This window comes from Vicugna pacos, chromosome 5 (assembly GCF_048564905.1).
Source record: "Vicugna pacos chromosome 5, VicPac4, whole genome shotgun sequence".
In the NCBI taxonomy this organism is placed as follows: Eukaryota; Metazoa; Chordata; class Mammalia; order Artiodactyla; family Camelidae; genus Vicugna; species Vicugna pacos.
The window spans coordinates 39,023,633-39,051,402 of NC_132991.1; the positions used below are offsets into that span (position 1 = coordinate 39,023,633).

A 27,770-nucleotide genomic window follows, 5' to 3' on the forward strand; every position below is an offset into this window, starting at 1 on the left:
TCTATGCGTTGCAAAATGGGCTCTATCCCTTTAGTGGGAGGAAGTGCAGTCATGTGGCAAAAGGTGTGGATGCAGGTGAGGTGAAGAATCAGGGCCATCACTGTCATCTGCACAAGGGGTGGGTAAGAATAAATTGGGAGGCAAAGAAGTTGCTTGTTTCAAAACTGTAAGTTTGGAATTGTAGCACTTCCTCTTCAAGATGAGTAATTTGCAAGACTTCCAAGTGAATTTCTCCAGTTTGTGAAGCAGAAATGCCAACAGTTCTACACAAATTACCAGAATGTTTCACAATTCCTCTTGAAATACCTGTCAGAAAAGCTCTTTTGAGAGAGCACATGGTGGCATTTTTTCTTGCCATAAACAAAATCCATCTACCCATATGAAGAGTCTGAGGTGTTAAGGATGAAAACTTGCAGGAAAGTGGTAACATTTAAGAGAAAAGGAAAACCAAGTGAAGATCCAGAACAAGTAGGTTACTATTTAAGTATCCCTTGAAATCAAGCACCATTTTCTCCAGCTTTTGCAAAGTTTGGCGATCGGAAAGAGCAGACTGGAAATCAGATGTGGGGTTCTGCCACTTGTCTGGTTGCACGACCTTTGTAAAGTAGCAATTTCTTTGTGTACTTTTTTATTGTTCCTTGTGTGGATCAAACAACAAAAATTCTGTGTAAACTCTAAAACACCAGATTAGCAATTCTTACATCAAAAATAATCTAAGAAAAACATTCAATCCATGGAAATCTTTGTTGTGACCCCTAATTGCAAAGCTCCCTTTTTTTTCATTTATCAAAGTCAGTAGATTTTAAATGAGTTTGATTCTTAGCTCTTGTGTGTGTTTGTGTGTGTGTGTTGTTTTTTGTTTTTTGTCTCTACTGGTGGTGGGTAGAAATGAACTGGCACAAGGCAAATAATTATCAGTGGGACTCTTTTAAGTATCAGTGATACTCTGGTCTCATTCAAGGACTTGGAGCTAGAAGCAGAGTGTGGATTCTGCTATCTCAGGTGGCCAAGGCCAAATCTGATCTTAAAATGGGAGGGAAGGTCACTCTTCAGGAGGATGGGAAATATATTAGATAAATAGTACCTGTTTGCTTATGGTACTATTAAAAATAGGTAGCTTTTTAAAATGAGCTATGTGCCAAACAACTAACCAATAAAATCTGGATAATTTGAAAATATGTACTATAAGAAAAATAATGTGATGGGGGAAAAAAAGGAAAAGCAAGATGCTTAGATGCCAAAAATTAAATATGAAAATTTAAAGTTGATTCTAAATTAATCCTTGTCTTAATTTTGCTATTACTTAAGGACATGACTAGTGAAAACTATGTCTCAAATTTCTTTCCCAATTGAGTAGAGGGTAGTTTTCCTACTGAAATAATGTGGCTAAGGCAACTTTTTCAGAATGTATGTGTATTAATGGTTTATGTGCATATCCCCCTAATCCTGTGTGACCTTTAAAAGACATTTTAATTACAAACTATTGCAAGTATGCTAAAATCTGAAGTAAAACTTGTGTTTAAACCGCTGTTTATAAAAAGAAAGTACTGCCAACACAGTTAATGACTCCTGTAAATCTCCCCAATCCAATCTTCGTTTCTTGATTCCCACTAGTAAACCTGTTTATTTTTTCTATATTTACAGTCATAATATATAGTGTCACTTTGTGTATTTTATATTTTATACAACTGGTATCATAAAAAAAGCATTGTTCCACAACTTGCTTTTCTTATTATTTTTGAGATGTATCCATTTGAGATGTTGCTATGCATAGTTCTAGTTTGTTCAATTTTAACTGTTGTACAGAAATCTGTTATATAAATATAATACCAACATTGAGTGCTGGTTAGGACTCCTTTCTGGTCTTTTAAAAATATTCATGGCAGCCTTGAGTCTGTCTCCTTAAGTACATACATAAGTACTTCTGTAAGGTAACAAGGTAAGAGATCTTTAAGCTTGCTAGATGTTGCAAATTTGATGGTTGTGCTGTGTATTTTCCCTACTAACAATGAGCTTGTTTTGTTGTCCTTGACAACAGTTGTTATTTTGAAACTTACATTTTTACTAATTTGATGGGTGTGATATAATATACTTACTTTTGTTTTTATCTTGTATTTCCTTGATTATTAGTGAAGAGTATTTTTTCCAGATGTTTGGCCTTTCAGATTTCCTCTTGTAAGGAATAACTCTTCTTTTTTCAGGGTGTGCATTTTTCTATTGGGTAGACTTCTCATGAGTTTTAGGAATTTTTTACATTTTTACAAATTAACCCTTGTATATATTAAAAACATCTTACTTATAACCTTTCACTTTTATAGTACTTAATATACATATAAATTTTAAATTTTAATATTTTTAAATGTATCAAATCTTTTATTACTGTGTCTTTTTGCCCTATTTAAATAATTTTCCTGTGCTAAGGTATGAAAAATGTTGAATATATCCATCTAAGTTTTTAAAGTACTATTTTTAAGAGTTGTCTTTAACTCAAATATTTATTTATGGTTTGAGGTAGAGGTTCAAATTTACTTTCCAAGTGGATAATCAAACACAGTTTTTTAAGAAGTTACCACTTTTCCTATTGGTTTATAATGACATAACATAGGTTTCAATATATGAGGTTCTTCAAGTCTGATGCAAGAAACTAGCAGCAACATGTAACTTTTAATGTGTACTTGCCATGTGTCAGGAACTCTGCTAAACATTTTACATGCTTAGATCATAAATTGTGGAGTTAGTTAGAACGCCTGGCTTATGTATCAGGCTTATTTAACGCCTGATAAATGGTAGGTCTTACTATTACTTGTTTATTTAGTGGCTGATAGAGATGTATTCATCAGGTGAAATACACAAATATACTGATTGATAGACACAAATTGCATTTAAAAAAAAAGCATCCCAAATATATAACTTGCTTTTATTAAACAGGGGGAAAAAAATCAAGACATTTTTCCAAAGAGGCAGCTATCCCAGTAGCTTTAGTAAAAACCAACCTAACATCGGTTTGTTTGTTTGACAAAGCTTTTAGAACAAGTGAGCAATTAGATTCTTAAAGCAGGAACAGAACATCAACAAGCTCTAGGCCCCAGAACAAGTTATAAGCCAACAAATCAGGCATTATTTTCCTTAACAGTTTTAGCTTTAATGTAAATATATATTATTATTTAGAATATTAGCGTTTGAACTGCATAGTTTTATCACTGTAATTCAAACCAGGATTCCTAAAACCTCCAAGTAGCCTTTGAAGTTTTCCAATATGGACATTAACCCCTATTGCTCCCTACATATCGAATTTGAAGTAATTGTCACAATATATCAACATTTTCACAGGAAGATTTTTAAGGCTTCTGGCACATAAAATGTGTAATCTGTGTGACAATAATATCATAATTATATACAGAAAATATTTAAAATTCTCCTTGTGCAATTTAAGTTCTAAAGATTAAAAAACTAAGTGTGTCCATGTTAATAAAATATTAAAATAGTATGAATTTCTATAAACTTGACACTGATTTTGTAATTACATAAAGAACACACAAGATAAGACTTGTTCACTAAGTGATTCATCACTGAAATTAACTGTTAAACTGAATATGCTTGATCATTAGTTTTCTAGATCATACTTTCAGCACAAAGAGGCTTTAAATATAACTTAAACATTTCCAATTAAACTGTAACATTGAGGCAGCAAATGTCAGATCTATGCCTAGCTATTTATGTGTCACACAAATAGAAGTCTATGAATCTTAATTTATCCTTTTGCCTAAGTCACCATTGTAGAGAATATGTCAATAAGTGAAATCAACAAAAGGTAACTATTTCTCATTTGAAAAAAATGAAAGTCCTTAACACCTTGTCTTAAAGTTCTAAAGCAGCATATTCAGCTCTTAAGGCAAAAAAAGGCCAAAAATATTATTATAAATTATAAATTCTAGTAATTCTTCCTCTGGCATTAGAAGCCACAACACAAATTCTTATGCTTTAATAGATAATATATTAGTGTACATCTGAATATACATTTGCCAACATTCTCCGTTAGTATGAAGCTGTTCTGTGAAGGAGAGGTGCTGAAGTGCAGTATGGTGGGGCAAATTTTAATGGTCATCCTGGGCACCAGAGGACATGGAATGGCTGAGTCTTGACCTTCCGTTCACAGATACTGTAGTTGAGGGAACAGTAACCTGAGAAGGAAGAAACACACTTTGCACACATCAATTTAACATGGGAGAGCTGTCTGATTTTCAGTTTTCAACAATTACATTTTAACTTTTGCTTAATGGTAAATGCTAACATTTAGTATTTATTATTCAACAAATTTCAAATAATCAAGAATAAATGTTCATTCTACCATGAAATTAAAAATAAGAGAATTGTTATTTCCACAACAAACAAGTTAAATAATCCACTAACACATCTTAGTCTTTACAAAATTACCAAATCAACTCAAAGGACAAGAGCACAAACAGACTGCAGGCCAAGCTGTTAAAGTGCATTTTTAGCTAGATTAATTCTGGCTTCCCCAAAGTACCGAGAAGAATGCAGAAAAAGAAAGTGAATTCCATAAAGCAGTGAATTCTGCAGTTTTTGTATTGATGACACATATTAACTTGAAGTTACTGTCCCAGGTACCTCTTATATGTATAAGAAAAAATAGCTTTGGTTTTTAAAATGCCTTCCTAAAGGGCTAAAAAAGTCAAATCTATAACTGCTATGCCAAAACAACTGCAGGATGGAAAGGAGGTTTCTTCCCTAGTAAATAAACTATCTTCCAAACTTCTACAGCAAAGTTTCCTATTGACAAACTATAAGTGAACAAAAACCCTAAAATAAAATTTCCTAAATAGCTTGAAATTCCAAGAATGTAAAAGAAAATCATCTTGATTCTGAATAGTAAATAGGTATAATATTTTGAAATATATATATAAAGTATGACCTTATTTTAAGAAAAACGGTTTATGTCTAGATTATATTTTGACTTAGTTTAGTTTTATAACCAAACATTATCCTCTTCTCACCCAAGAAAACTGAAGTACAAAAAGCCACAGATTCTGCTAGCAAGGGAGTAAGTTAGTGAAAAGGAAAAGAAAACTGGCAAATTTAGTTTGGCTTTGGTTTCCTGGTGCTTCAGTTCTTGCCTTTTACTAAACAAAGATTGTTCATCTGAACTAACCAATTTTCTTGACTGTCTTATGAACCTGGGATGGAGCAGGGCAGACACTATCCACCTGAAAGAAAATAGCTAAGAAGAAAAGTTGCCAACAGTATCTGCACCCTGTTCAGTATTCATGTAGGGTTTCTTTCCAAGTACAGTCAACAAACTGACAGGTAATGACTTTTTGTTATGTAACACTGGTCCAAAAACTCTATGCTTGAGGGGTTATTTTTGTAATTCTTGCCAACATTACAGTTTTCATATTCTTTGTCAAGTAAAAGAGAGAAAATTTGGTTTAAGCTTTTCAAAAACATTCTGATGGTTCTAAATGTCTAGAAGTAGCACCATTTATAGAGTGAAAAACTAGAATCCAGTTAAAAGTCTACCAATATAGAACAAATAAGCTATAGTTCATTCACATAGTCAAATACTACGTAGTCTTAAAAGAAAAGGATAGATATGTATGTAATAAAATGGAAAGTTTCCAAGAGACATGTTTATGAATGTTTTATAGAAGATTCCATTTTTGTTAGAAAAACTAAGTATTTATATATTACAAAAGTGGTCCAAAAGGTCACACTGTACTCTATCAAAAGCAATTACTCTGGGGGGAAGTGATATTTTGTTTGATGTTTAAGAAATTGTTTACTTAACTTTCAAACATGAGAAGATATCATTAGAATATTATTCTATGAATTTTTTGGTCAGAGAACTTGCTATTTTAATGCCACTTTGTACCCACTTCATACTCATGTTTATTTTAGTGCCTGGCACAGTTAGTTCAATGACTATTTCTTGAATGGAATAAGGTAAGTTTTTATGAACATTTATAAAGTAAAAAAGTATTGCTTGAATTTTTTGAACAATGATCACTGGACACTCATAATAAAGATATTTTTAAAAACTAACATTTAAGAATTTACTGCTGTGAGCATCTTCTAGTTGACTATCTACCCTTGAAGTTTAAGGAATTTTCAGGAATATTCACATAGCTTTCATACTCCCATAAGGAGCAATAACTATGAAACTATCATTTATTTTTACTTTAAAAATATATAGAAAGAAAAAAATATATACAGAAAGAGCTGCCAACCTGAAACGCTTGGATTGCTCAAATTCAAACCAAAGAACTACGAATAAAAAGCAGACTAATTAAACAAACAAAACAAGCCAGCAAGATTCTGGGTGACTTATCCAGGTTTTTTCTTCCCTTCAGATTTCTATCTATCTAAAGATAAATTTCACTTTCTGAGGAAACACTTAATACCAAGTACTAACTATCATTTGTCAGTTTATTTTCAGACTTTATTTTTTACAAACTTTTATTCTCCTTGTAATAGTGGAATAACCTGAGTAAATCAAGCACCGTCAAGAACTGAAAACAGCCAAAGAAATTCTTATGTCAACACAAGTCAATGATAATAGATGACTTACTCTGTCTTCCTCTCTGAAAACAATTTTGCTGATTCATATACACCTGAACATCAAACACAAAAATACTGTGCTAGATTTATGGATGCTTTATATGAAGACAAGACAAATCACTGTGACTATATGGGTGTCGAGTCAGGGTAAGGTATGAGGAAAAAGCTTTAAGAAACATGAAGAAACATGAAAAAACATGGCATGTTCATGACTGCATTTACACTAGAGCAATCAACTAGACAGTTGATTCATATTAGAACAATTATTATAATGAAGGTTAATTGCTTGGGTATGAACAAGAGCCATAAGGCAGGTTGGTACCTGGAGTTAAATTGAACATTTGGGTGCCAAAATACAGGGAAACACGGAGCCAACTTTCTGATGAACAATCTAAACTCACTGTCAAAATCACTGGAGATTTTATTTGGCACCGTAACTGTTGTTCTATAAAAGAAATGTTAGAATTTAAAACAAACCAGGAGAAATGTTCAGTACAGGACAGAAATATGAGGCTTAAGCAGAGATCACAAGAAATGAGACCTTTCTTGTGTCCATTCCTACAACATTCTGCAATTTTTTGAAATATAATAATGCATGCTTTACCAAATAATATTTAGTTTTGCGTGTATATTTTTATGTCTCTATCTACATTGTTTAGTGTATTTTTTCAGATTTATTGCTACTTGATAGTCCATTCTTTGAATATACTACTATTCTATTTTTGGATATTATTATGGTTATCTGCGTTGGGAGCTGTGATAAACAATCTTCCACGAATATTCTTGTATGTGAGTCCTGGTACATAACAGCGCATCTGTAGGGCATATAACTAGAGGTGAAGGTGCTGATCATGGAGTGTGGATATCATGAACTTTACTGGACCCTGAGTCTACCTTTAGTGGAAGAAAAGGGATTATGTAATGAGTTTTCATTAAACAGAATTTAGGAGCTGGCATTATGTGGAGTCAGAACTATCAATAACCTCCTACTGAAAGAGAGAAAATTTAGACTCAATAGAACCTAAAGTAATGAGTTATAAACAGGATACAATTATAGGATCATCACTTAGTGCCTGCTTTCTGTTGTTGATTCACATCCAGCTCATTCTGGAAGCATTGAGAGTTTTATATGCGAAGAGGCTGCCAAATCAGAGCCCATAACACACCAAGCATACAGCTGCTTGCCGGTACAATACTGTTGGCTGGAAAGGCATGTCCAACTTAATGCACTGTTTTCTGCAATTAGTTCATTGAAACTGATTAATAAATCCACTGACTTAATACAAAGATACTGAGATTATTTTCTGTTCTCCTGTGGGCTGGATGTACCACTGTTTCTCAGTCCCAGACTATAAATACCCAGAAGGTAGAGGCTTCATTTTATTCAATTTTGTATCCCTGATAATGTTTGGTATTTTTCTGCATTAAAAAAAGATGCTTATCAAATTGACTGAATTGAGAAAACTTTAAACTGGAAGTGACTGGTTTGAACCTTATCCTTAATTTACAATATTATAATTATTTACATAAATGAGGATGTACAATTTTTTTTTTACAGGGGCATATAGTCCCCACAAAAATATAAATCTCATGACCTGTGAAATACCAAATTTTTTTTGCTGCCTGGCACCTAAATTCAAACTCTACAACCAATCTATGAAATTCATACTTAATCCCCTAAATTATTCCTTCATGTTTCCTCCACTCCTAAGAGCAAGCAATCTCTTGCCTTGTCTCTTGTCTCTATGTGGGCCCAGATGGGAGTGCCAAGTCCTCCATGAAAACGGCTGTCACTCACAGCTCCACCGAAACCCACGTGGGATGCTGGCTGGCCAGGCAAGGCTGGCCGTGTAGATGTGCCCGGAGGCCTTCCCCTTTCTATCTTTGCAGCATTCCTGTTCCTTCGCAGATTTCATTTCTGTTGAGTTCAGTGTTTTGCTCAACAAGTCTCTTACTCTTCTCTAAATAGCTTCTAAAATGATTAGAAAAGCAATTCACAAAATGAAATGCCTAGGGAGTCAGTGAAATAATAAGTACTTTTCTTGTCTCGGGTGTTGAGGAACTTGCAACCAAGATGACTAAGGGAAGAACAAGAAAGACATTTAGGAAGACACAGCCTCTGGGCAGTCCAAGTGATGATGCCAGACGCAGGGCTTTACCACGTCCTCTTTCAGAGGATGGAGGCGACAAAGGGAGGAAATTCATCTACAGATAATTCCCTGTGATGCTTTTTGGTGTTTGCCCAAGAAGGAGCACACCTCCTTGCTCTCCTACATCTCAGGAAGGAGAATCTGGACTCCTGCAGGGCATTATTAAGATCTGTATCTCTGCAATAGGTCTCATCTGAATTCTCTAGATTTTCCCTACATTTTTTGGATTAACCAATAAAACTCCCCACCCGCACCACAACCACTCACTCCCACGTACGGTCATAACTTGGATCACTGGGAGCTATGACTGAAAACTTGCAGACTCCTACAATAGCGCAGCTTTTCTGGAATAAAGGAGGGATTTTCTTTTGCACAGAATCTCTCTTGCTGTGGTAACACAATTTCTTAAAATAAGAGTCCAGAGCACTTTCTATATATAGTTAGATAATAACGAGCAAAACTCGTGTTCTGCACCTGGCCTATGTTTTGGAAAATAGACCTGACATATTTTTAAGTATGTGTAATACTCTGGACTCTCTCAGCTTATACTTCAAAAATGACCGCTTGACATAAAAGAGTAACTTCTGGCATATTCCCTATTCAGATTTGAAAGCCAGAAAACAATTCCCCCTAAGTATTAGTTTGACAGTGTTGAAAATAAACCCCCTGTCACCCATCTGATAAAGAAAACTTACCCTTTTCAATTTGGCAGCAGCCTCTCCAGAACGGATTGCAGTCAGCAAACTCTGTCGGATCTGTTCTGGGTCAGAGCTTTGGAATGTTGAAGAACTTTGTCTCTTAAGGGTGAACGATGGGCAGTCAGTTGGAGATGGTATTTGGGGATTCTGTTCATTATGTGTAGAATTATTTTCCTATAAAAATAAATGTGAAATATTTATACGAACGCCAAGTGAAGAATGGGCCATTATTCAAAACATTTTCATCATCAAAAGCTCTAAGCATCACCATTTGCCACAGTGGTGTTTTAGGCACAGCTCTGTTTCCTCTTCCACTGAGTTATCTCTGCTGCCAGAGCTCAGCTGGAAGATGAAGGCATTATTTTCCTTCATTTGAACTCAGGAGGCTAAGGAAGAAAAGTGATACCTCTCATTGTTTCATGAATACAGTGGTAATTTTACTGTCTTTGAGTCAAATAATGCTGATATCTCCAATGGAGTTGGCTAGAAGAGCCAAAGTAATAATAAACAATTGAACAGTCAAAAAAAATAACCCATTTGCATAATGCCAATATATTAGGGTTGTGAAATATTTTTGACCATACAAAAGGACCAATATTGGCAATTCATATTGGAGGAATCTAACATATCTTCTAATAAAGGAATATTAATGACTATGTCACATGTAACAGCTTATTTTGTGTTTCTGGAAGTCACGTGAACTCAGTGATAGCCATGTTTTATTTCTCCCATGAGACTAAAAATAAATATTAGGAATTTCCAAATTTAAGAATCAAAAATTTAATTAAACTTCATAGGAAGGAATATTTAGTAACTGATTTTACTGGCAACTGTATTCCAACTTAAAAATGTCTTTTTCAAACTGCCAAGTAAATATCTTTACAAAAGATGAGCTAAACAGAGCTCAGGCAATGGCTTAAAAACTATTATCTAATCAAGCTTCTGTTGTTTAGAAATGATATTCCATTCTAAGAAAAACTACAGGCTTTATTCCCAAGAATTAATCTCTATATCATATATCTCTCCTGGACATTATATTAAAGTAATAAACATAAATGTGAAATATATGAAGCAACATTCTTCAAGGTAAATACTGCTTTAAAATTATGGGAAAATCTTTACTTGGCAATATGGTTAATGTTCTGTTACTCTGGGAATGTTTGAAAAAATAGTAAAAATACTTCTGGAACTGTCATACAAATATGAAAGTATTCTTTAAACACTATCAGAGTAAAAGTATACAATGTAAGTATTTTTTTAAGAAATTGCATGGGGATTATCATAATTCATACTGGGAATTTCATCATTTCCTTTGACTATTTGGATCTAGCACATTATATCACTCAGTTGACCAAACACAAAGTCAACAAACCCCCCCTTTTTTGTACCTTATTAAGGTTAGATGGTGGCTAAGTGATATTTTGGTCGACATACATATAACTTGAAAGTTGACACTGAATTAATAAAATGGGGAATTAAGAAAATTACATATTTAAACTCTGGTTTCAATTTAAAATATTTATATATAATAATGGTAAGCTAAGGTTGAGTGTATACAATAGAAAACATGTAGCTGAGAAATGTTTGATTATTTTATCTAGTCTTTGATGTTGCTATGTTTCTTTTAATTAAAACTATTTTATTATGGAGACTTGGAGAAGAAAATAAACCAGAATATCCAGAAGACTCATAAATAAATTGAGATAAGCGAAACAGAAAAATAGAGTTTAAACTAGAACCCTACACACATTTACAAGCAAAGAAACTTTAAAATATTTGCTAAAACTGCAATTATATGATGATGCTCTTATAGTAATGATCAAGTTACATGAGTTATAGTAATTCTGAGTAAATAATCAGATTCTATGTATTACCACTCTTTTTTTTTTTAACAGTAGCTTGATAGTGGATTAATATGAATTCAGAGTTAAGTTACAAACATACCAACATACTTGTTAATCCCATTTAAACGCTGTTCTGTAAGACTCCCTTATTTTTAAAAAGGTTACATTTACCTTATCACTCACACCTAGTTGTGGGACGTCCACAAGTGTATTTACGGAAGGAATCTTCCCTTCCTCTGTGTCAGTTGGAGTTTGCGAGTGTGCGCCCCAGGTCTCTTCACTGCACGACTCCTTACGGGCTTTGCTGAAAGACTGTGACCGTTTCACCACAGCGAGGGCAAACGGTGAAGGAGCAGAGCCGGAATATGGTCGAGGGGTACAAAAAGTTTTCAGAGCCTTCAGATTCAGTGCTGCTGACTGACTCCCAGGAAGAGGAACAGTTGGTTTGGGAGCTACTGGAGGGGGAGAGACTATGGGAGGGGGAGAGGCTACAGGAGGAGGAGAGGCTGCGGGAGGAGGAGAGGCTACAGGAGGAAGGGAGGCTACGGGAGGGGGAGAGGCCACGGGAGGGGGAGAGGCCTCAGTAGTCTTCTGACTGCTGTCAACTGTGTGTTTAATGTGGGGCTGTGGAGGACAGTGAGTTGTTTTACTTAAGGGGGAAAGAGCTGGCTCTGGAGGAGGTATTGTATCCCTTTCCACCTCTTTCTGTATTAATTCCTTTGGTGTAGGACTAGGCGCAGGTTGAACACTCTTGGCAGCTGCAGATGTCACATAGTGACCTGAAACTCTCTTTTGCATCTGCAAGAAAAAAGAACTTGGTTTGGCCTGGGGATTTGAAACCCGAGATTTACGTTTTGACTCCAAAACATTGTTTATATCTTCCAAGTTTGGCACAAAAGGAGCCGTGCCAGTGTCTCTCATCACTCTGGGAGTAGGTTTCAGAGGATTCGCCATCATGCTGAGAGGCATGCTCTCCACACTTTGCACCTGATGGTCCATTTTTAGGGTAGGCTTTGGTTTCAGGTCTGCCTGTGGCTCCTTTGGGCTTTCAGAAATGACCAGATCTTCTGTTTGGATTGCAGTTTCTTTCACATTCTCATGGGTGTCCTTTTTCCCTAAAGCAGGTATCTCTTGATCATTTTTATACCCTATGGTTTCAGATTCCCAATCTTTTGATATTTCTAGGGATCTGGGAGGCACTATTTTATAAGTAGTCATCCCAGTTTTGGGTATGTACTCTCTTGTAATTTCATTCGAAGGTTTTGGCTTGGGATTGTAGTCTTGTCTGTAAAGTGGATAATTCTTTATATAAGAAGCAGCTGAATTTTTATCAGTTCCATCTACAGGAGGCAAAAGGTCATCATTACCATGCGCATAAACTGGATCTTTTATGGCTAGTTGATCTTCTGAATGTACAATTAGTGGGCCCTGACACTTGAATTCTCTTGAGGTATCTACAGAATCTTGAGGACTTAAAGATGAGTGTTGAGTTGACTTGTTACTTGAAGTTTGTACACTTTCATCAACTTTGACGTCAGACGAATTATGATCTTGGTGATTCCCACTGAAACTGTCACAGGAAGGGACTGTCTGAATTGCTGCATCTTGCACTTTTGTCTTTTCGGCACTAGGTTGATTCAGTTTTTGATCTGGTATTGATGAAACAGCAAGATGATCTTCCTTGTAACTTCTAGCAGTATCAGTTTTATGTGCCTGATAGTTTGGTAGTTTGTTAACTTCCATGTCCACGTTGCTATTTTTGGCAACACCTCTTACATTGATTTCTGTTCTCACTCCATTTTTCATATTATCTTCTGTGTTTGTTGGAATGACAGTTATTTCATCTTGGTCTACTGAGAGAAAAAATGGTGAAGTATGTGAAAAGAGATAGAAAAACTTGAAGTTTTCAATGCCTGCCTCCCCTACACTGAAAAAGACTGGTCTGAATTATACAGATAATTTTCAACTCACTAATTTTACAGAAATTACACAGGTAGCGGCATACAGAGAAAACAGCATGGGCTTTGCTATCGAGACTGAGTCTGGGATCTGGCTTGATTAATTACAACCTGTGTGGCCATATCATGTTACTTAACCTCTCTGAGCCTCAGTTTGCTCAGGTGTAAAAAGTGAAAATGTGTATTATATATTATTATTTATTTAACATGCTTATTAGGATAGCATATTGCCCAGGAGACAGCTATGTTTCTTATTATAAGTAAAGACCATATTTCAGTCATTGTTAAACATAACAAAAGACATTGACAAATTCAAAAAACGTATTTTTATTCTTCTGTTTTTTTCATTTTAATATACTGTCTTTTCTATAACCCCTACTTTATTTATATTTCATACCCAATATTAAAAGGGAAACAATCCCAGCAAATGCTATCCATTTTAATTAAGGCAGACAACAGAACCTTCCCTTTTAAGAGCTGAAATAAAAACAGAACCTAAGTTTACTGTTTCGTGTATTAGGTGTCCTGCTAGAGACTTTTAGAGAACTTTGTTTTCAGTCACAATATGGGTAGTTTCAGTACATGAAACAATCATGTGGGTTTTGATTTTCCTCTGCAAGAAAAAGTATCCTTATTTTTCTCATGACAGAATCCAGGTAGAGAAAACAAGCTCCCTCTCCCCAGCACTACTTTTCCTCTTAATTCTAATTCAGAACTCTTGAAAAGGAAACTCACTTGCCAGTGTCTAGGTTAACAAAGCAACAGTTGCCAGCCAATAGCATGATGGCAAACAGTTGGACTGAGGCATCTAGAAGGAAACGCAGCTTTATGAACATGCACGTATGTCTTGTATTGAGCCAGGTGATTTACGTACTGTGCTCCTCTTGTCAAATGCCCTGAGGAATCCATTTTCCTGAATAACCAACTAGCCCTCATCTTCAAAATTCTCAGTGGCCTCTGCTTTCAAATATGAAAGTTTGCACAGCACAAGTGAAATGTGGGCCTTGGAAAACAAATTGTGAAAGGATGTCAAGTATTTCTGTGTAGTTTTGTCATTAGTTTCATCTATAAGATAAAATTCACTGCCTAAAATGTCATGAGCTATTTAAAATAGTTCCTTTATCAAAAAAGAAGAAAAAAAAAAAGGAATAAAGGAAGATATGCATGCAAATAAAAATCATGTTGCCAGGTAAATTTGGATACAAATAATTTTTTAAAAGATCCTCATATTTTAAAACCCTGAGTAACTGCACAATTATTTGATTATGGTGGTTATATTTTATATTATGTTGCAAGTTTCCTGTATTAAATACATAATTTTAAAATGGAACTTTTATTCTTCCCAAATGAAATGCAACTGGATTATCAGAATATATATTGTCTATACAAGTGATTTCTTTTCTCAATGACTAATAATTATTAACTTCTGTGATTTATAAAATTAAGGACATGTGATTAGGAATCATGAAAGAGGCACAATTCTGCCCATGCTCTTATTTACTTGGTTCATAAGTGTTTTTAATACCTGTATGAAAATTAGTACACTCAATGCTGATATGAGCACAAAAGAAATTTAAAAAGTGGTCCCTGGCATCAGGAAATGGCCTAAATGTATTTCCTTCTCTCTTATTTCTAATTTTCTACTGAATATAGGTATTTTCCAAAAGAAAGTAAATCAACATAAAAAAAAATTTTTAAATTAAATCCCCTGTAACAAACCCTAATTTGTTGGGGTTTTTTTAGTTCTGAAGTTTTATTTTTCACACTTTCTGTGGGTTACACCTTCCTTACCATTGTCTAACTCTGAATTTCTCATCAAAATTTCAAAATTCTCAGTGATGTCAGGCCTGGACACCTAGAATCACTACTGAATTTATTAGTTAGTCTATCCTCCTACAAACCTGATAATAATGCTAGAAATGTCAGTGGATAGGTCATTTTTCAGGAATGGCCAGTAGAGGGAGAAGATATAGTTTGTACTATCCTGTCCTTCCTCCTACTCAAAACTGACACCAACATCAAAACCAGATGAAAGGATGGTTTGGGTAAGTGTACAGGGTAGGTTAAAAAAAGGAGAAAGACAAACAAAACCAGTTTAAGGATAACAAATTAATTTTAAAAATTACAAAACGTTGACAAAGGTCATTGCAAATCAAGTGCAAATCAAAAGAAATGTTATTACAGAAATGTACTTGTGACCCTAGCACTAACATGATGCTTTAAAATCTTAGCAAAAATGATTTCATTTGACTATTTTAAAAAGGACACAGCTTTTAAATTATGATTTCTCAACAGAAATGCTATTGCCATCATAATATATATTGTTAAAAAAATTGAGTCAAGAAGAAAAAAGGGGGAAATTATGTACAAATATGTAAGTTAGATCCTTGTGTCTCAGGATGGTATTGACCAAGGGAAAAATGAATCAGAGACCTTCATATTCGAATTAACCAACACATACCACATATATAAGATGACATATATCTATATCTATATTTACATTTGGAAAAAAACATGGAGTAGCCCAATATCACAAATACGAATATATATATATCCCTATGTTTTCTATGAATTTTAACCTAGTTTTATATATTAACATACTAGATTGGACTATGAGAACTCATAAGCCACTTCCTTCATATTCCCTTATACAGTTGTATACGTCTTGCACCTTCTATTTGTATAGCATCATTTATCTGAAATTCAATCCTAAATATATATATTTAACAATATCTCAGTATTCTGCTAGGTGCTATAAGGAATTCAAACAAAGTATCAGATATAAATTCTCTGATCCAAGACTGTCCAATCTAGTTGAGGAATCGAAACCAAAGAACTACATGGTTTCTAGTCATCAAGTAACAAAATAAGTGAAGTGGCAGGATTTGGATAATAGCTGAATGGCTGAAGATAGGTGGAAATTTGTTTCCCAGGCAAAGATAAAAATGAGCATAGGCCTAACGACAGAACTGAGTGAAAGATACCATGAGAAAGAGAATAAACTCTTGGTTCGGGGGTGGGTAGTGGGAAATATTGGTACATAATGTTACATAAATTGATGGTTTGGGTCTGAAAAAAATTAGGCAGACAAGTTTCATCCAAGGTATAGCAAGTTGACTAGGAAGTCAAACAGGCTTGGACTAGGGAGTCAGTAGAAGGAAAAAAGAGAAATAGACCACAAGTGTGCACGGGGCATACATCTTTAAGACCTAAGTGAGATACCTTCTAAGATTTAACAACAGCAATGAAATTAGCACACACAGTGGTAAAAAGCACATTTTGGAGTGAACACATAGAGAACACATACTGCCTGAGTTCAAATCTAAGGTCTGGATTGTGAGACCTCAACTGAGTTACATAGTATCTTTGTGGCTCAATCATCTGTAAAATGGGACTAAAGTGATAATACCCATAGCTGAGTTAATATACAAGATTAAGTGAGTTGACATATGTAAAGTGTTCAAGAAAGGTCCTTGGCACATAGTAAGTGCTATGAAAGTGTTGGCGATTAGTGTTTATAGAACTCACCATTCTCCTGGTTTGGGCCCAGTGACTTCAAGTTTCTTACACTGTCAACCACCCTCTCTTCATTGCTTGCATTATACACCGTGATGTGCGGTCCACTGCAAAATATGACTGCATGTTATACATTGATACTATTCAGACGCACATACACGTACATGATGAGAAAACAGGCAATAATTTCCAAAGACAGATGGGCTGAAATAATCATCTTTTTCTGCCAAATACTGGAAATTTAATGGCAAAGAAAAAAATACAACTGAGAGGAAATTCTGCTACGAAACATTAGTTTTCACATGGCGGCCCTGTTACAAAGAAAGATGTAAGAAGCTTGGTAAAATGGAAATTTTCCCCAAAAGTGTCTTTTTGTTATTATTAATTATTTTTTAAAGAAAAAGGAACTAAATGCAGTTTACCTTTAAAGACATTTTTCTTGCATCTGGCAAGGGCAGCTTCTGGCAAGTCAGAATGGGTTGACCTCATTGTGTTTTTTGGTGATAGAAGAGTTTAATTTGGAGACAATCCCATGCATGTTATAGTAAAACCTTGATGAAAATAACTTATTTTGCCTACTTGATTTCATCTTTATTCATGGTGTGGCATTTGTAACCTAATGTTAAGTGTACTGTACTATGACTTTTGATTCCTAGGACCAAGGGGAAAGAGCATTCTCTGCATCATAAAGTTGACTGTAAAAATAACATTAGTGATCTAACATTGTGTTCTAACAGGCAGAATTGTTTTGTATACCAGTTAGTAAAAATTCTTCAGGAGCATTTGGTGAAAATTGAAATCAAATAGTTAATTTAGGCCAAACAGGTAATAAGCAAAACAAACACAACACAAAAACTCTAATATTCATAAAAAATAACTACATGTTGTGGTTTATCTAACACAGAGATACCAGAACTGGTAGCTTTGATTTATTTTATTTTAAAACAATCACATATAAATAGATACTTTATGAATAAACATTTTTATAATGATGGTAAAAGGGATAACATATAAACTAAAGAAATGATTATGTTTGTGTTTAAAATATCAGTTGTATATTTCAGAAGACTAGTATCAATTAAACAAACCACCACCGGACACTTCTGGCATACAGACTACTTACTGTCCATCTGTGTTTCTAGTTTCTTGTTTTTCTTCTTTGGAGTTCTGTGAGGACTCTCCAGTATCACTGCCAAGGGCTGAGTCAGGATCGTTTTTCAGTGGATTTATTATATCAGTAGATCCAGTGGGAACGTCTGGCGACTTCACAGAAGTATTTTCAGTCTCATCCTTAGGCACTTCACTCAGTTCTTCCTTTTCATCTATCTCTTCAAGGCTGTAATCAGAGTTCATTCCAGCTGCAAAGAAATGAAGATATAGTCCTAAATATTAATTTCCCTCATTTGTCCTATGCAATCCTGGCAAGGAAGGAATTTTTAAAATAATAATTAGTTGGACTCTTAAATTCTGATTCAAAGCTAATGTAGTAAAATAGTTTTCTAATGGTGAGTAAGTATGTTAACATATAATCAGATTATCTCAGACATACATTTCTAAAAATAATATGCTGTCACTCTAGGTTTTATTTGTGGTAGGAAAGAAGAGGTTATTTAAGCTTATAAGCTTCAAGTTACATATTTCATTTAAGAATCTTTCAATTTAAATTATTTTACACTCATGTAGTAGCTTTAAATGTAAGTAACAAGTACACAAGATTTTTATATTGGCTACAAGTGTACTCATATGAAGTTTGACTCAGTAGTTACCAGTATGCCTATGATTGAGAATTATCTGAGCACCTTTTAAAAATACTGATGCTCACACTCTACTCCACGTCTGGTAAAGCAGAATCTCTGAAGGGTAGCACCAAGTTTCAAGGTTCTTCAGGTGATTCTAGTGTGCAACCGGGGTTAAAAGCCACTTACTTGGATGCTTAATATAATTTTAAAGATACAAGTCTACTTGTGTCTTTAAGTATCTACTTGTATTCTGTAAGAATTATACAATGAAGATTAATTTTAATTTCCACTCAGTTAGCTTCTCAGAGGCAACTTCCCTTAACAGTTTTTTCCCTCTACATTATCACAAAGTATAATGAGCAGATACGCATACTCATGTTTCCTTCTCTCTTTCTTGGTGGTTTATTTAATGTAAATGGAACTATACGATACCTGATGATTTCCACTAACTTTGTTTTCTCCGCTTAACTGTATCTTAAAGATAGTCCCATATCAGAGTGTGTGTGTGTGTCTCTTTTCAATAGCTGTGGTTAATATTTCATTGTATAAAAATGTGTGATCATTATTTCTTAGCACTGACAACAAATGGCCAACTGGGTGAAAGAGAGGGAGACCTCCTAAGCAGTTAGTGTCCACAGTAGCTGTGGAAGTAAATTTAAACCAAAGAATGAGGTTCTGGATCTTTGCTTACGTATAATTCAATGCTTCCACCTACAAAATAGCAGCTGAATGAACTTTAATTTTACTACAACAGAGGGGGACAAAAGGTGGTATGGCCCTGGATTATAGTGATAAGCCCAGTTAGAAAATGTAATAAAAAGTTTGACATATTTGAAGAATATCTGAAATACTTAAAATGTCTTTAATCTTATTTTTAGGCATATAGATAAAAAAGTATGCGATTGTGCTTTTTAATAAACAAATATGGGGAATTTTAATGACATTGTTGTAAATAAAAATAGATTAATGAAAAAATTAAAGAATTTGACTTTAATATATATAAATCTTTGACTTTATATATGTAAATCTTGTTTTATCATGACATGTGAAATAGGCATTTTGATACCAATGTATAATATTATGTCTTTATAATAAGTAGCCTATTATACCTATATAGTAAGAGTATATTTATGTAACTTGAAATCTGTGTATTGAGAAAAACGAAAGGTAAATATAGTTTAGATGCAAATGTGTTTTATAAATGGCTCCTTGGTATATATTAAGCTCTTTTGGAAATTATAGTAACCTAGGTAACATTTAGCCAATTATCGATCTTTCTTCTGATTTCTCTCTTGACCATCACAAATGTTGTAGCGATATACAACTTTAAGTATGAGGTCCTCACTAAGAAACTGGTTTCAATTATTTAAAATATGAAGAATGAGTCACATTCTTCAACAATCTTTTCAAATTACTTTTCTGGGGTTGTATAACTTAGTAGATACAAGCATCATACAGAATTCTCTAAATATATATATTTGAAATACATTCCTATCATTAAAAGTCTTACATAAGGCTGCGACTCTTCTAAAAAATTCTAATCATCCCAGAGAACTTTCACACTTTGTTGTTTGACTAGCTCAGATTTTCCCAAGCTTTATTAAATCAAGTTGGTTTTGTCTGTGTTAACAGACTTATTCTACGGCCAAGTTTTAGGACTACAGCAACAACAACAAAAAGAAGTGGGGCTGTGAACACTGAATAATTTTCACAAATGTTATGTCGCAACTGTAATATTCCAGCTTCATATGTTCTAAAGGAAGAAAATTCACTTCTAAAGAACACGGAGTATCCAAAATCTTAGTGTAGTTTTAAGATATAACAACTTCAAAAGTATGTTTAAAAATTTTTAAAAAATCATTTGAAAGTGTAATTATTGAAATTCTTTTACAGTTACTTAGCTTTATTTGAATGTTTTTTATCTTAATTTTTCAGTCCCTCTAAAAGATTTGACTGAAACAAAAAATGAAATTAAAAAATTATTTAAAACTCACAAAATACAATATGTATAAAAGAAATTTAAATAATTAAACTTTCCAAAGATGTCTTCGTTAAGTTTGTAGCACTTGTAAGTTGTTAAAGCTTAAAATTGCACTAAGCCTTTTGGAATAGCTTGTATATTTTTCTTGGAGATGGTCAAAAGGGCAAAATTGTCTGACAGATACTACTCTTTGCTAAAACAGAATTGTATTAAATCTAAATTCTGGTGAACTACTTTTTAACCAATTCATTCATTCAAAAAAATGTTCTCTGTGTCAGACACTATTGTAGTTGCTGCCAGAGTTGTTTTCTCTTTCATTTTTAAAAACTGAGGTACAACTTATATTCAGTAAAATTCACCACTTTTGGAATACTTTATGGAATGTCCAGTTTTGATACACACACACATATGTCAAATACATATATGTCAAAACTTTGTGTGACCACCACACATAGATACAGAATAATTCCATCAGCCTCCAAAATCCCCCATGCCTCTTGGTAATCAGCTCCACCTTCTAACCCCAGCCCTGTCAACAGTCATCCCTCTAGTTGTGCCTTTGCAAGAGTGTCATGTGAATGAAATATACCATGTAGCCATTTAAGTCTGGATTCCTTCACTTAACATAATGCATTTCAGATTCATCCATGTTATGTGTATTAATTATTTGTTGCTTTTTATGGGTAGGTTTTCGTATTCCAGTCTATGGACATACTACATTTTGTTTATCCATTCCTCAGTTTAGGAACATCAGATTATTTCTCATTTTAAGCAATTACAAATAAAAATTCTATAAAAACTCACATGGTGTTTGTATGCACATTGGTTTTCATTTCTCTTGGGAAAATTATTAGGAGTGGAATTTGTGGGTCATGTAGAAAATGAATCCTTGTTTATTTTTTTTAAAAACTCCTGAACTATTTTCTGAACTGGCCACACAATTCTTCAGTCCTATAAGGGGTGTGGGATAGTATACTAATTTTAAGTAACTGGTTTGAGAATGATGAGGACCCTTTCTGAGTCACTGAAAAATTAAGTGAAGTTACTTCTGATTGAATTCAAGTGTTACCTAACTATAACGCTCTGCAATCTGGTAACAAAATAATTCTAATAATTAAAATATAAAAATACCAATGTAAAGTACTACCATAGAAAATAAGCTGCATCTAGATAACAAAAGAGTAGTCCTATAAAGAAAAGATATATATGCATTTTTATATTTATAGTTATACACTGAAAATCATAAAATTCAAACAGTTTTGCCAAAAAGCAGCAAGCCAATAGAAGAGAAGCTGAAATCCTTTAGAGCCACTGATTTTACTCATTTTATATGTTGCCATATTTATCCACTATATGATTAGGAAAACATCAAACCCTAAAAAAAGGTATAAAATGTCAAGTAAAAAGGGAGAGACTACTTTTGTTTTTTAACACAAGGAATCAACAAGTAACCAAGTCTGTATGTGATGACATCTGTCTGTCTTCACCAAAGCAGGCGGGGAAGTCCAGGTCACCTACACGGCAGAGATGCAGCGGCTGCCTCGGGCGTTGCAGGCCACTCGGGGAGGGGCGCCCCCGCCGGCAGCGTGGGGACAGCGCTCTGCTCGCGACCGGGGAGCCCAGGGCCAGGGGAGGCTTCTGCCAAAGAAGTAAAAGCTGTGGAAATAGCACTTAGACAACAGGGTCAAGGCAAACAGAGATCTTAAAAAGGATTTTGGAAGAAATCAGATTTGTTAGCTCACCGTTAGCCACGCATGAAACAAGAAGAGGGAAAAGGGGAAAGAGGGAAGAGAAGGAGACATAGCTATCAAGCAAAGTGTTAACAGCAGCCACTTTTCTCTAATACTTCAGAACCTTGTCATTTCATTTAGCTAGTTTGATATTATTTAGTAGATTTCCTTTGTGAAACAGAATGGTATCATCGATACTACTCTGGGTAAGACTTGAGAAAAATCATTACTCATCATCTAATAACAGTGTTTTTAATCACAGAGGAAAGGAGAATTCTATGTCAAATTTCTAAAATTTCTGAAATTTCTAAGTATCAACTAAGGGTTAAAGACTCAGGAGCATTTGGGTGCTTCTGAATTTTCCTGTATTTGTGAATATAAATGATAAAAATGAGAAGTTATATTAAGAAATTTTCATACCTATCAAAAATCCCCGTGCTGAAGTATGATACAGTAATTTCTATTTTTGATTAAACATTAGGCTGTCATATTCATTTACATCTAACTTTAAGGATTAAGAAACTTTATCATACTTATTCTTAAAATAGTTACTAATAGCTATTATTAAAAAATTAGGAAATAGTATTAGATTCAATTTATTTTAAACTGGCGTTTCACATATTTCGAGAGAATCTAAAACAAAACCATACAATAGAAAATACTGCATAATAAATATTTACCACAAGATTAGTCCACTATGAATTCATACCTAGGACAGTTGCAGAAAGGGTGCTTTACACCTTCATGTAAGTTTTCTCCTGAACACACCAAGGTACATTCCTAAGATGTGTCATTCCTCTTAGGTAGAAGGTTAGTGAATGGTGACCTGACACTGCATGTGGAAAAGCAGGAGACCATGTAGACCATGTAGGAAAAGTACTCAAGGAACATCACAGAACTGAACTTTTGATTTCTGTATCCAACACTCTGAACTTGGCTTGGGGGCGGGTGGGGGGGTTCACTTCATAATATATAACATTTGAGAAATGGAGTCAAAACATCTGTGTCTCTTTCATATTCAGAGCATTACAACTAGATTCATTCCTCATCTATCCTGGAAGTGCTTTCTCAGTAGGTACATGACGCGGAATAAAGGTGCCATACCTGGGCTGGACAGGCCCTCAGGAAGGCTGGCTTCCAAAACACTGTCCGTAGGAACTGTAGGTACTGACTGCCCAGCTGGAAGACAGAAGAAACACAACTTATGAGCAAGTCACATTCACAAATGAAACAATTCCTCAGTAGCTTAACTTAGTAATTTTTATATAATTCAGAAAGAGATAGCCGTAACCTTGTTAGAAGCCATTTTACTGTCCAGCTGTGATACAACTAAAATCTACTTTCCCCATTCCTACATTCCAATCCTGAAAGGCAGTATCTTTCTGAATAGATTCACAAATTATAACATGCTCATTTTAGGATAATGGAGCTGTACAATTTTTTCATTTTATTTTGTTATGTTGCAGATTTTAAAAAGAGAATCATCAAGGACTATCTAAGTATTATTGTTGAAATCAATTAAAAGCCTAGGATTAAGTACTATTATTGTTTAATAAAGAGGCATAATTTATGATCTGTTATTTCTACTGTCTACTGTATATTAAAGAAAAACAGCAGAAACATAATGTTAACGGGGAAAGTGCCATTACCAGTCACGTGACTATTTTCATCACTTTGTTGCAGAGCTATTTTGGAGGGTGGAGAAGGTGCTTTCCGCTTTGTCCTTTTCAAAGATGAATTCCCAGTGGATGTGCTACTGAGCTGCAGAGAGCCTGTCCTCACTCTGCTTGCTCTGCAGGGATTCTGTGGAAAAGAAAATGACCAAACATAATCTCTATTTAGAAATGAACAGTAAACTTTAGAAAGACACTGACCTTTATATCAAACACATCATATGCCAATATGGAATACAATGGCCATTCATTCAAAAAGCATTTATGGAGTATGTGCCCTGTGCCAGAAATGGATATGTAAAGAAAAATAAAATATGGTCCTTCTCAAGAAAGGTAGGCTACAGTGGGAGGCTGTCATGTCAACAACTAATTAAAATGTAGAAGACTCATAGGCAACACAGTTAAAAACTAACTTGCAAAGAAAAATCTGGAGAAAACACTGAATGTAAATTAAAAAGGGGAATAACATCTGTACATTAAGACTGGTTTGATTCACCTTTCTCTTTTAGCACAGTATCTCAATGACAAACATTTCAAAAATCTCTACGTCTACCCAAGGCAAGGTCATTTGAGGTTGTCGGCTCGGTACACAGTAACACTCACACTCATAGCATGTGACTGTCAGCAGGCTGGCGGGTGCCTCCTGGCCCACTGCCCTGTCACCTTGCTCTTTCCCTTTACAACAAACCTGCTTCAAAGAGTTATTCATAGCTTTTGTCTCCAATTTCTCATCTTCCACTTGAAACCCTTCAGTCAGACTTCTCCCACCCTTTGATCCATTAAAACTGTTCCTATCTGTGAGTTAACAGAAAATATACATTGGTTTCTGCCTCTAGTTCCCAGCACAGAGGACCCTTGCAATTTCCTAAGTGACAAGCACACAGGAGCATCTTTTATTCTCATGTTGGTCTTGGACCTCGGTTCCTGACACACAGCTCCTGAAACGCTTGTGACTTCCTGGGTAATAGGAGTGTCTTTTGTTCTAATGAGGCAACTCTGGATGGGCTCCTCGATGAGGTCTGGTCATGGGGAAGTCACAATGAGAAGCCTGGAATTTTCAGCCCTGCCCTCATTCTCATGAGAAAGGAGAAGGGCTGAAAATGGAGTTAACAACTGATCGTGCCTCCTTGATGAGGCTGCCATAAAATCACAGAAGTATGGAGTTCAGAAAGCTTCTAGCTCCATGAACACGTGGAGGAGCTGGGAGAGCGGCACTGGTCAGGTCGTGGATGCTCTGTGCCCCTTCCCAGATACTCTGCCCTATATATCTCTTCCATCTAGATATTCATCTATATCCTTTGTCATATCCCTTAAGAAACTGGTAAACGTAACCAAGTGTTTCCCTGAATTCTGTGAGCCGCTCTGACAAATTAATGGAACCTTAGGAAGAGGTCCAGGGAACCTTTGATTCATAACCAGTCAGTCAGAAGTACAGGTAACAACAGGGTCGTGTGATTGGCACCTCAAGTCCAAGGAGCGGATCATTGGAACCTCCAATCTATATCCTGTTGGTCAGGAGCACAGGTGATAACCTGGGCTTGTGACTGGTGTCCGAAGTGTATGTGGGGAAGGGAAGGTAGTCTTGTGGGACTGAGCCCTTAACCTGCAGAATCAGATGCTGTCTCTGGATAGATGGTGTCAGAATTTAGTTGAATTCTTGGACAACCTGCTGGTGTCTAAAAATTGCATGGTGGTGTAGGGGAAAACCTCCACACGTTTCTGACCAGAAGTAAAATGTTTTGTGTGAGTAGCAAAGGAGACTCACAGAGAAGAAACACACAGTAGGGAAGAACTGGGTTTCCCCTACATGGGTAGAAATCTGTCTTTCCTTTACACTATCAAAGTCATCAGTGCCCTCCCCCATGACTAAATCAGTCGTTACTTCTTAGAACGCACTTATTTGACCTATTAGCAGCATTAAACGGAGTTGATCACCCTCTCAAATCTTCTCTTTTTTACTTCCAGGATACTTCCTTGCTCTGCCTAGATCTGAACTCTGTTTTCTATCTTGGTTCTTTTTCAGCTAGTCCTTGGACATACCCTCTTTGGTATCTGCACTCACTCTCTTATATCTCCACTATTCTCTGGGTTTTATGTTTTATATGTTGATAATTTCCAAACTTCTGCCTCCACCGTGGACCTCTGATCTCCATTTAATGTAGAAGGCCATTTCAAACTCAGCATGTCTAAAACTAAGATCCTGCCAATTCCTTCTTTCCCATACCCCATTAAAAATAGTCCTGTTCTTATAGTCTTCCCTGTATCAGTCAAGAGACATTCTTCCATTTGTCCAGGCCAGAAACTTTGGGGTCACCACCCTCCCACACACACATATTCCCTGTCACGTCCATCCTGTTGGCTCATCCGGTTCGACTGCTACCACAGTCTGAATCATCACTAAGAGCCTTCTAACTGGATTATCTTTTTCCACATAGCTTCCCTACAGTCCTTCCTCAATAGAGCAGCACAAGATCCTGTTAAAACAAAAATCAGGTGAAGGCACATTGTTCAAAACCCACTAGTGGTTTCCCAATTGGCACAGAAAAGCCAAAGTCCTTGTAGTAACTTCTAAGGCCCGCGGCGACCCGGCCCCTAGGCCTCTCCAATCACCTCCTTTTCCCGGTGTGGACTGGAGGGAGCCTCCCTGGCCTTCGGGCAGCTCCTCAGGTGAGCCGGGGCATCCCCACCTCAGGGTGGCTGCCCTTGCTGTTCCCTGTCCCTGAAAGGCTCTTCTGATAATTTAACGTCTTTTCCCCTCATCTTCCTCAGGTCATTTCTCAAATGTCACCTTTTCAGTGAGCTCCTTGACCCCCAGCGCTTCCTGTCCCTCTTCTCAGCTTCATCTTTATGAGCAGCATTTAATAACTCTCTACCATACCACTAAGTTAGCTTATTTACCTTGTTTATTATTGCTTCCACCAGGTATGCTATAAGGGCAGGGGTTTTTTTTCCTTCCTAATTTGCTCACTGCTTATCTCCAGAACAGTCTGGCTCATAGAAGTTTCTCAATAAACATTTGTTGAGTGAATGGAAGAAATGAACCAAACACTGCCTTCTTCATTTGCAAATAAAAGGCCTTTATAAACTTGGACTTAGGAGAGTATGTAAAGCTCGGCCATTCGATCTTACGAGACAATGTAAGTACAACTAAGGGAAGCTGCCTCATTCATAAGATGTTAATTCGTCATTATGTCGTGCAACACACCACAGAAAAATCTGGCCAATTTACTATTTTGTAATATTGTAATATCTCGGCCAGAGAAGAAGGGAAGCCTGTCCCCACAGAGCAAAGCCTGAGTTAGCTGCCCTGCCTGCCAGCCGTGGGAGGTACTGAAGAGGAAGGCAGCTCATCTCCGGGACAGAAGCAGGGTCAGGTCCACAGTCGGGGGGGCTCTTGGCGGAACACACCTCTCACTAAGGTTAACTCATCTCAACAAGGGGGCTGGACAGGGTGGCACCAGGCTGACCTTCCTGGTAGTCAAACCATTAAACTGCTTCCATACCAAGTTGGTAAATATAGTTACCAACCTCCTCTCCTCTCATTACTCTGGTCCCTTCCACAGAACTCTTCAGCCATCTCCATAATCCAGCATGAGAAGAGTTAAAGCCTGCCACCCAAACCTAGGTTTTGATTCAGAGTCACTAAAGCCAATTCCAACTGAATCTGAGGATCACCCCTCACCCCCGGCTCTGCCTGGGTGGGTGTATGGGTGGATCCTCAATTGCTGCTTGGCCCTTGAAATAATTAGGAGAAGGCCCTCGGTGATAAAGAGCTGAGAAAGAAATGCAGTGAGGGACTGGCAGTATTTAAATATCATTTTGAATAGAACACAGTTTAAATAAAAACCTTCATACTGATGATACGGCTCTATGTTCAGAAACTTTCACTTGCTATCTTATAAAAG

General features: G+C 35.8%; 1 protein-coding gene across 3 annotated transcripts in view; it reads right to left on the minus strand.

Moving 5' to 3' along the window:
* Nucleotides 1-2,903: 2,903 nt before the first annotated feature.
* The window catches only part of COBLL1 (cordon-bleu WH2 repeat protein like 1), a 142,003-nt gene continuing 117,136 nt past the window's right edge, over nt 2,904-27,770 (minus strand). The window contains exons 9-16 of one of the 3 annotated variants that reach the window (XM_072961071.1): nt 23,842-23,995; nt 23,297-23,371; nt 21,981-22,100; nt 17,866-18,100; nt 16,755-16,849; nt 11,440-13,118; nt 9,422-9,598; nt 2,904-4,181 (exon numbers count right to left, since the gene is read on the minus strand). In XM_072961071.1, coding sequence (XP_072817172.1) covers nt 4,095-4,181; nt 9,422-9,598; nt 11,440-13,118; nt 16,755-16,849; nt 17,866-18,100; nt 21,981-22,100; nt 23,297-23,371; nt 23,842-23,995 — 2,622 coding nt within the window. In that variant the 3' untranslated portion in view covers nt 2,904-4,094. Of the gene's footprint in view, nt 4,182-9,421; nt 9,599-11,439; nt 13,122-16,754; nt 16,850-17,865; nt 18,101-21,980; nt 22,101-23,296; nt 23,372-23,841; nt 23,996-27,770 lie in introns of all 3 variants that reach the window. The other 2 variants (XM_072961070.1, XM_072961072.1) reach the window with 2 other exon arrangements.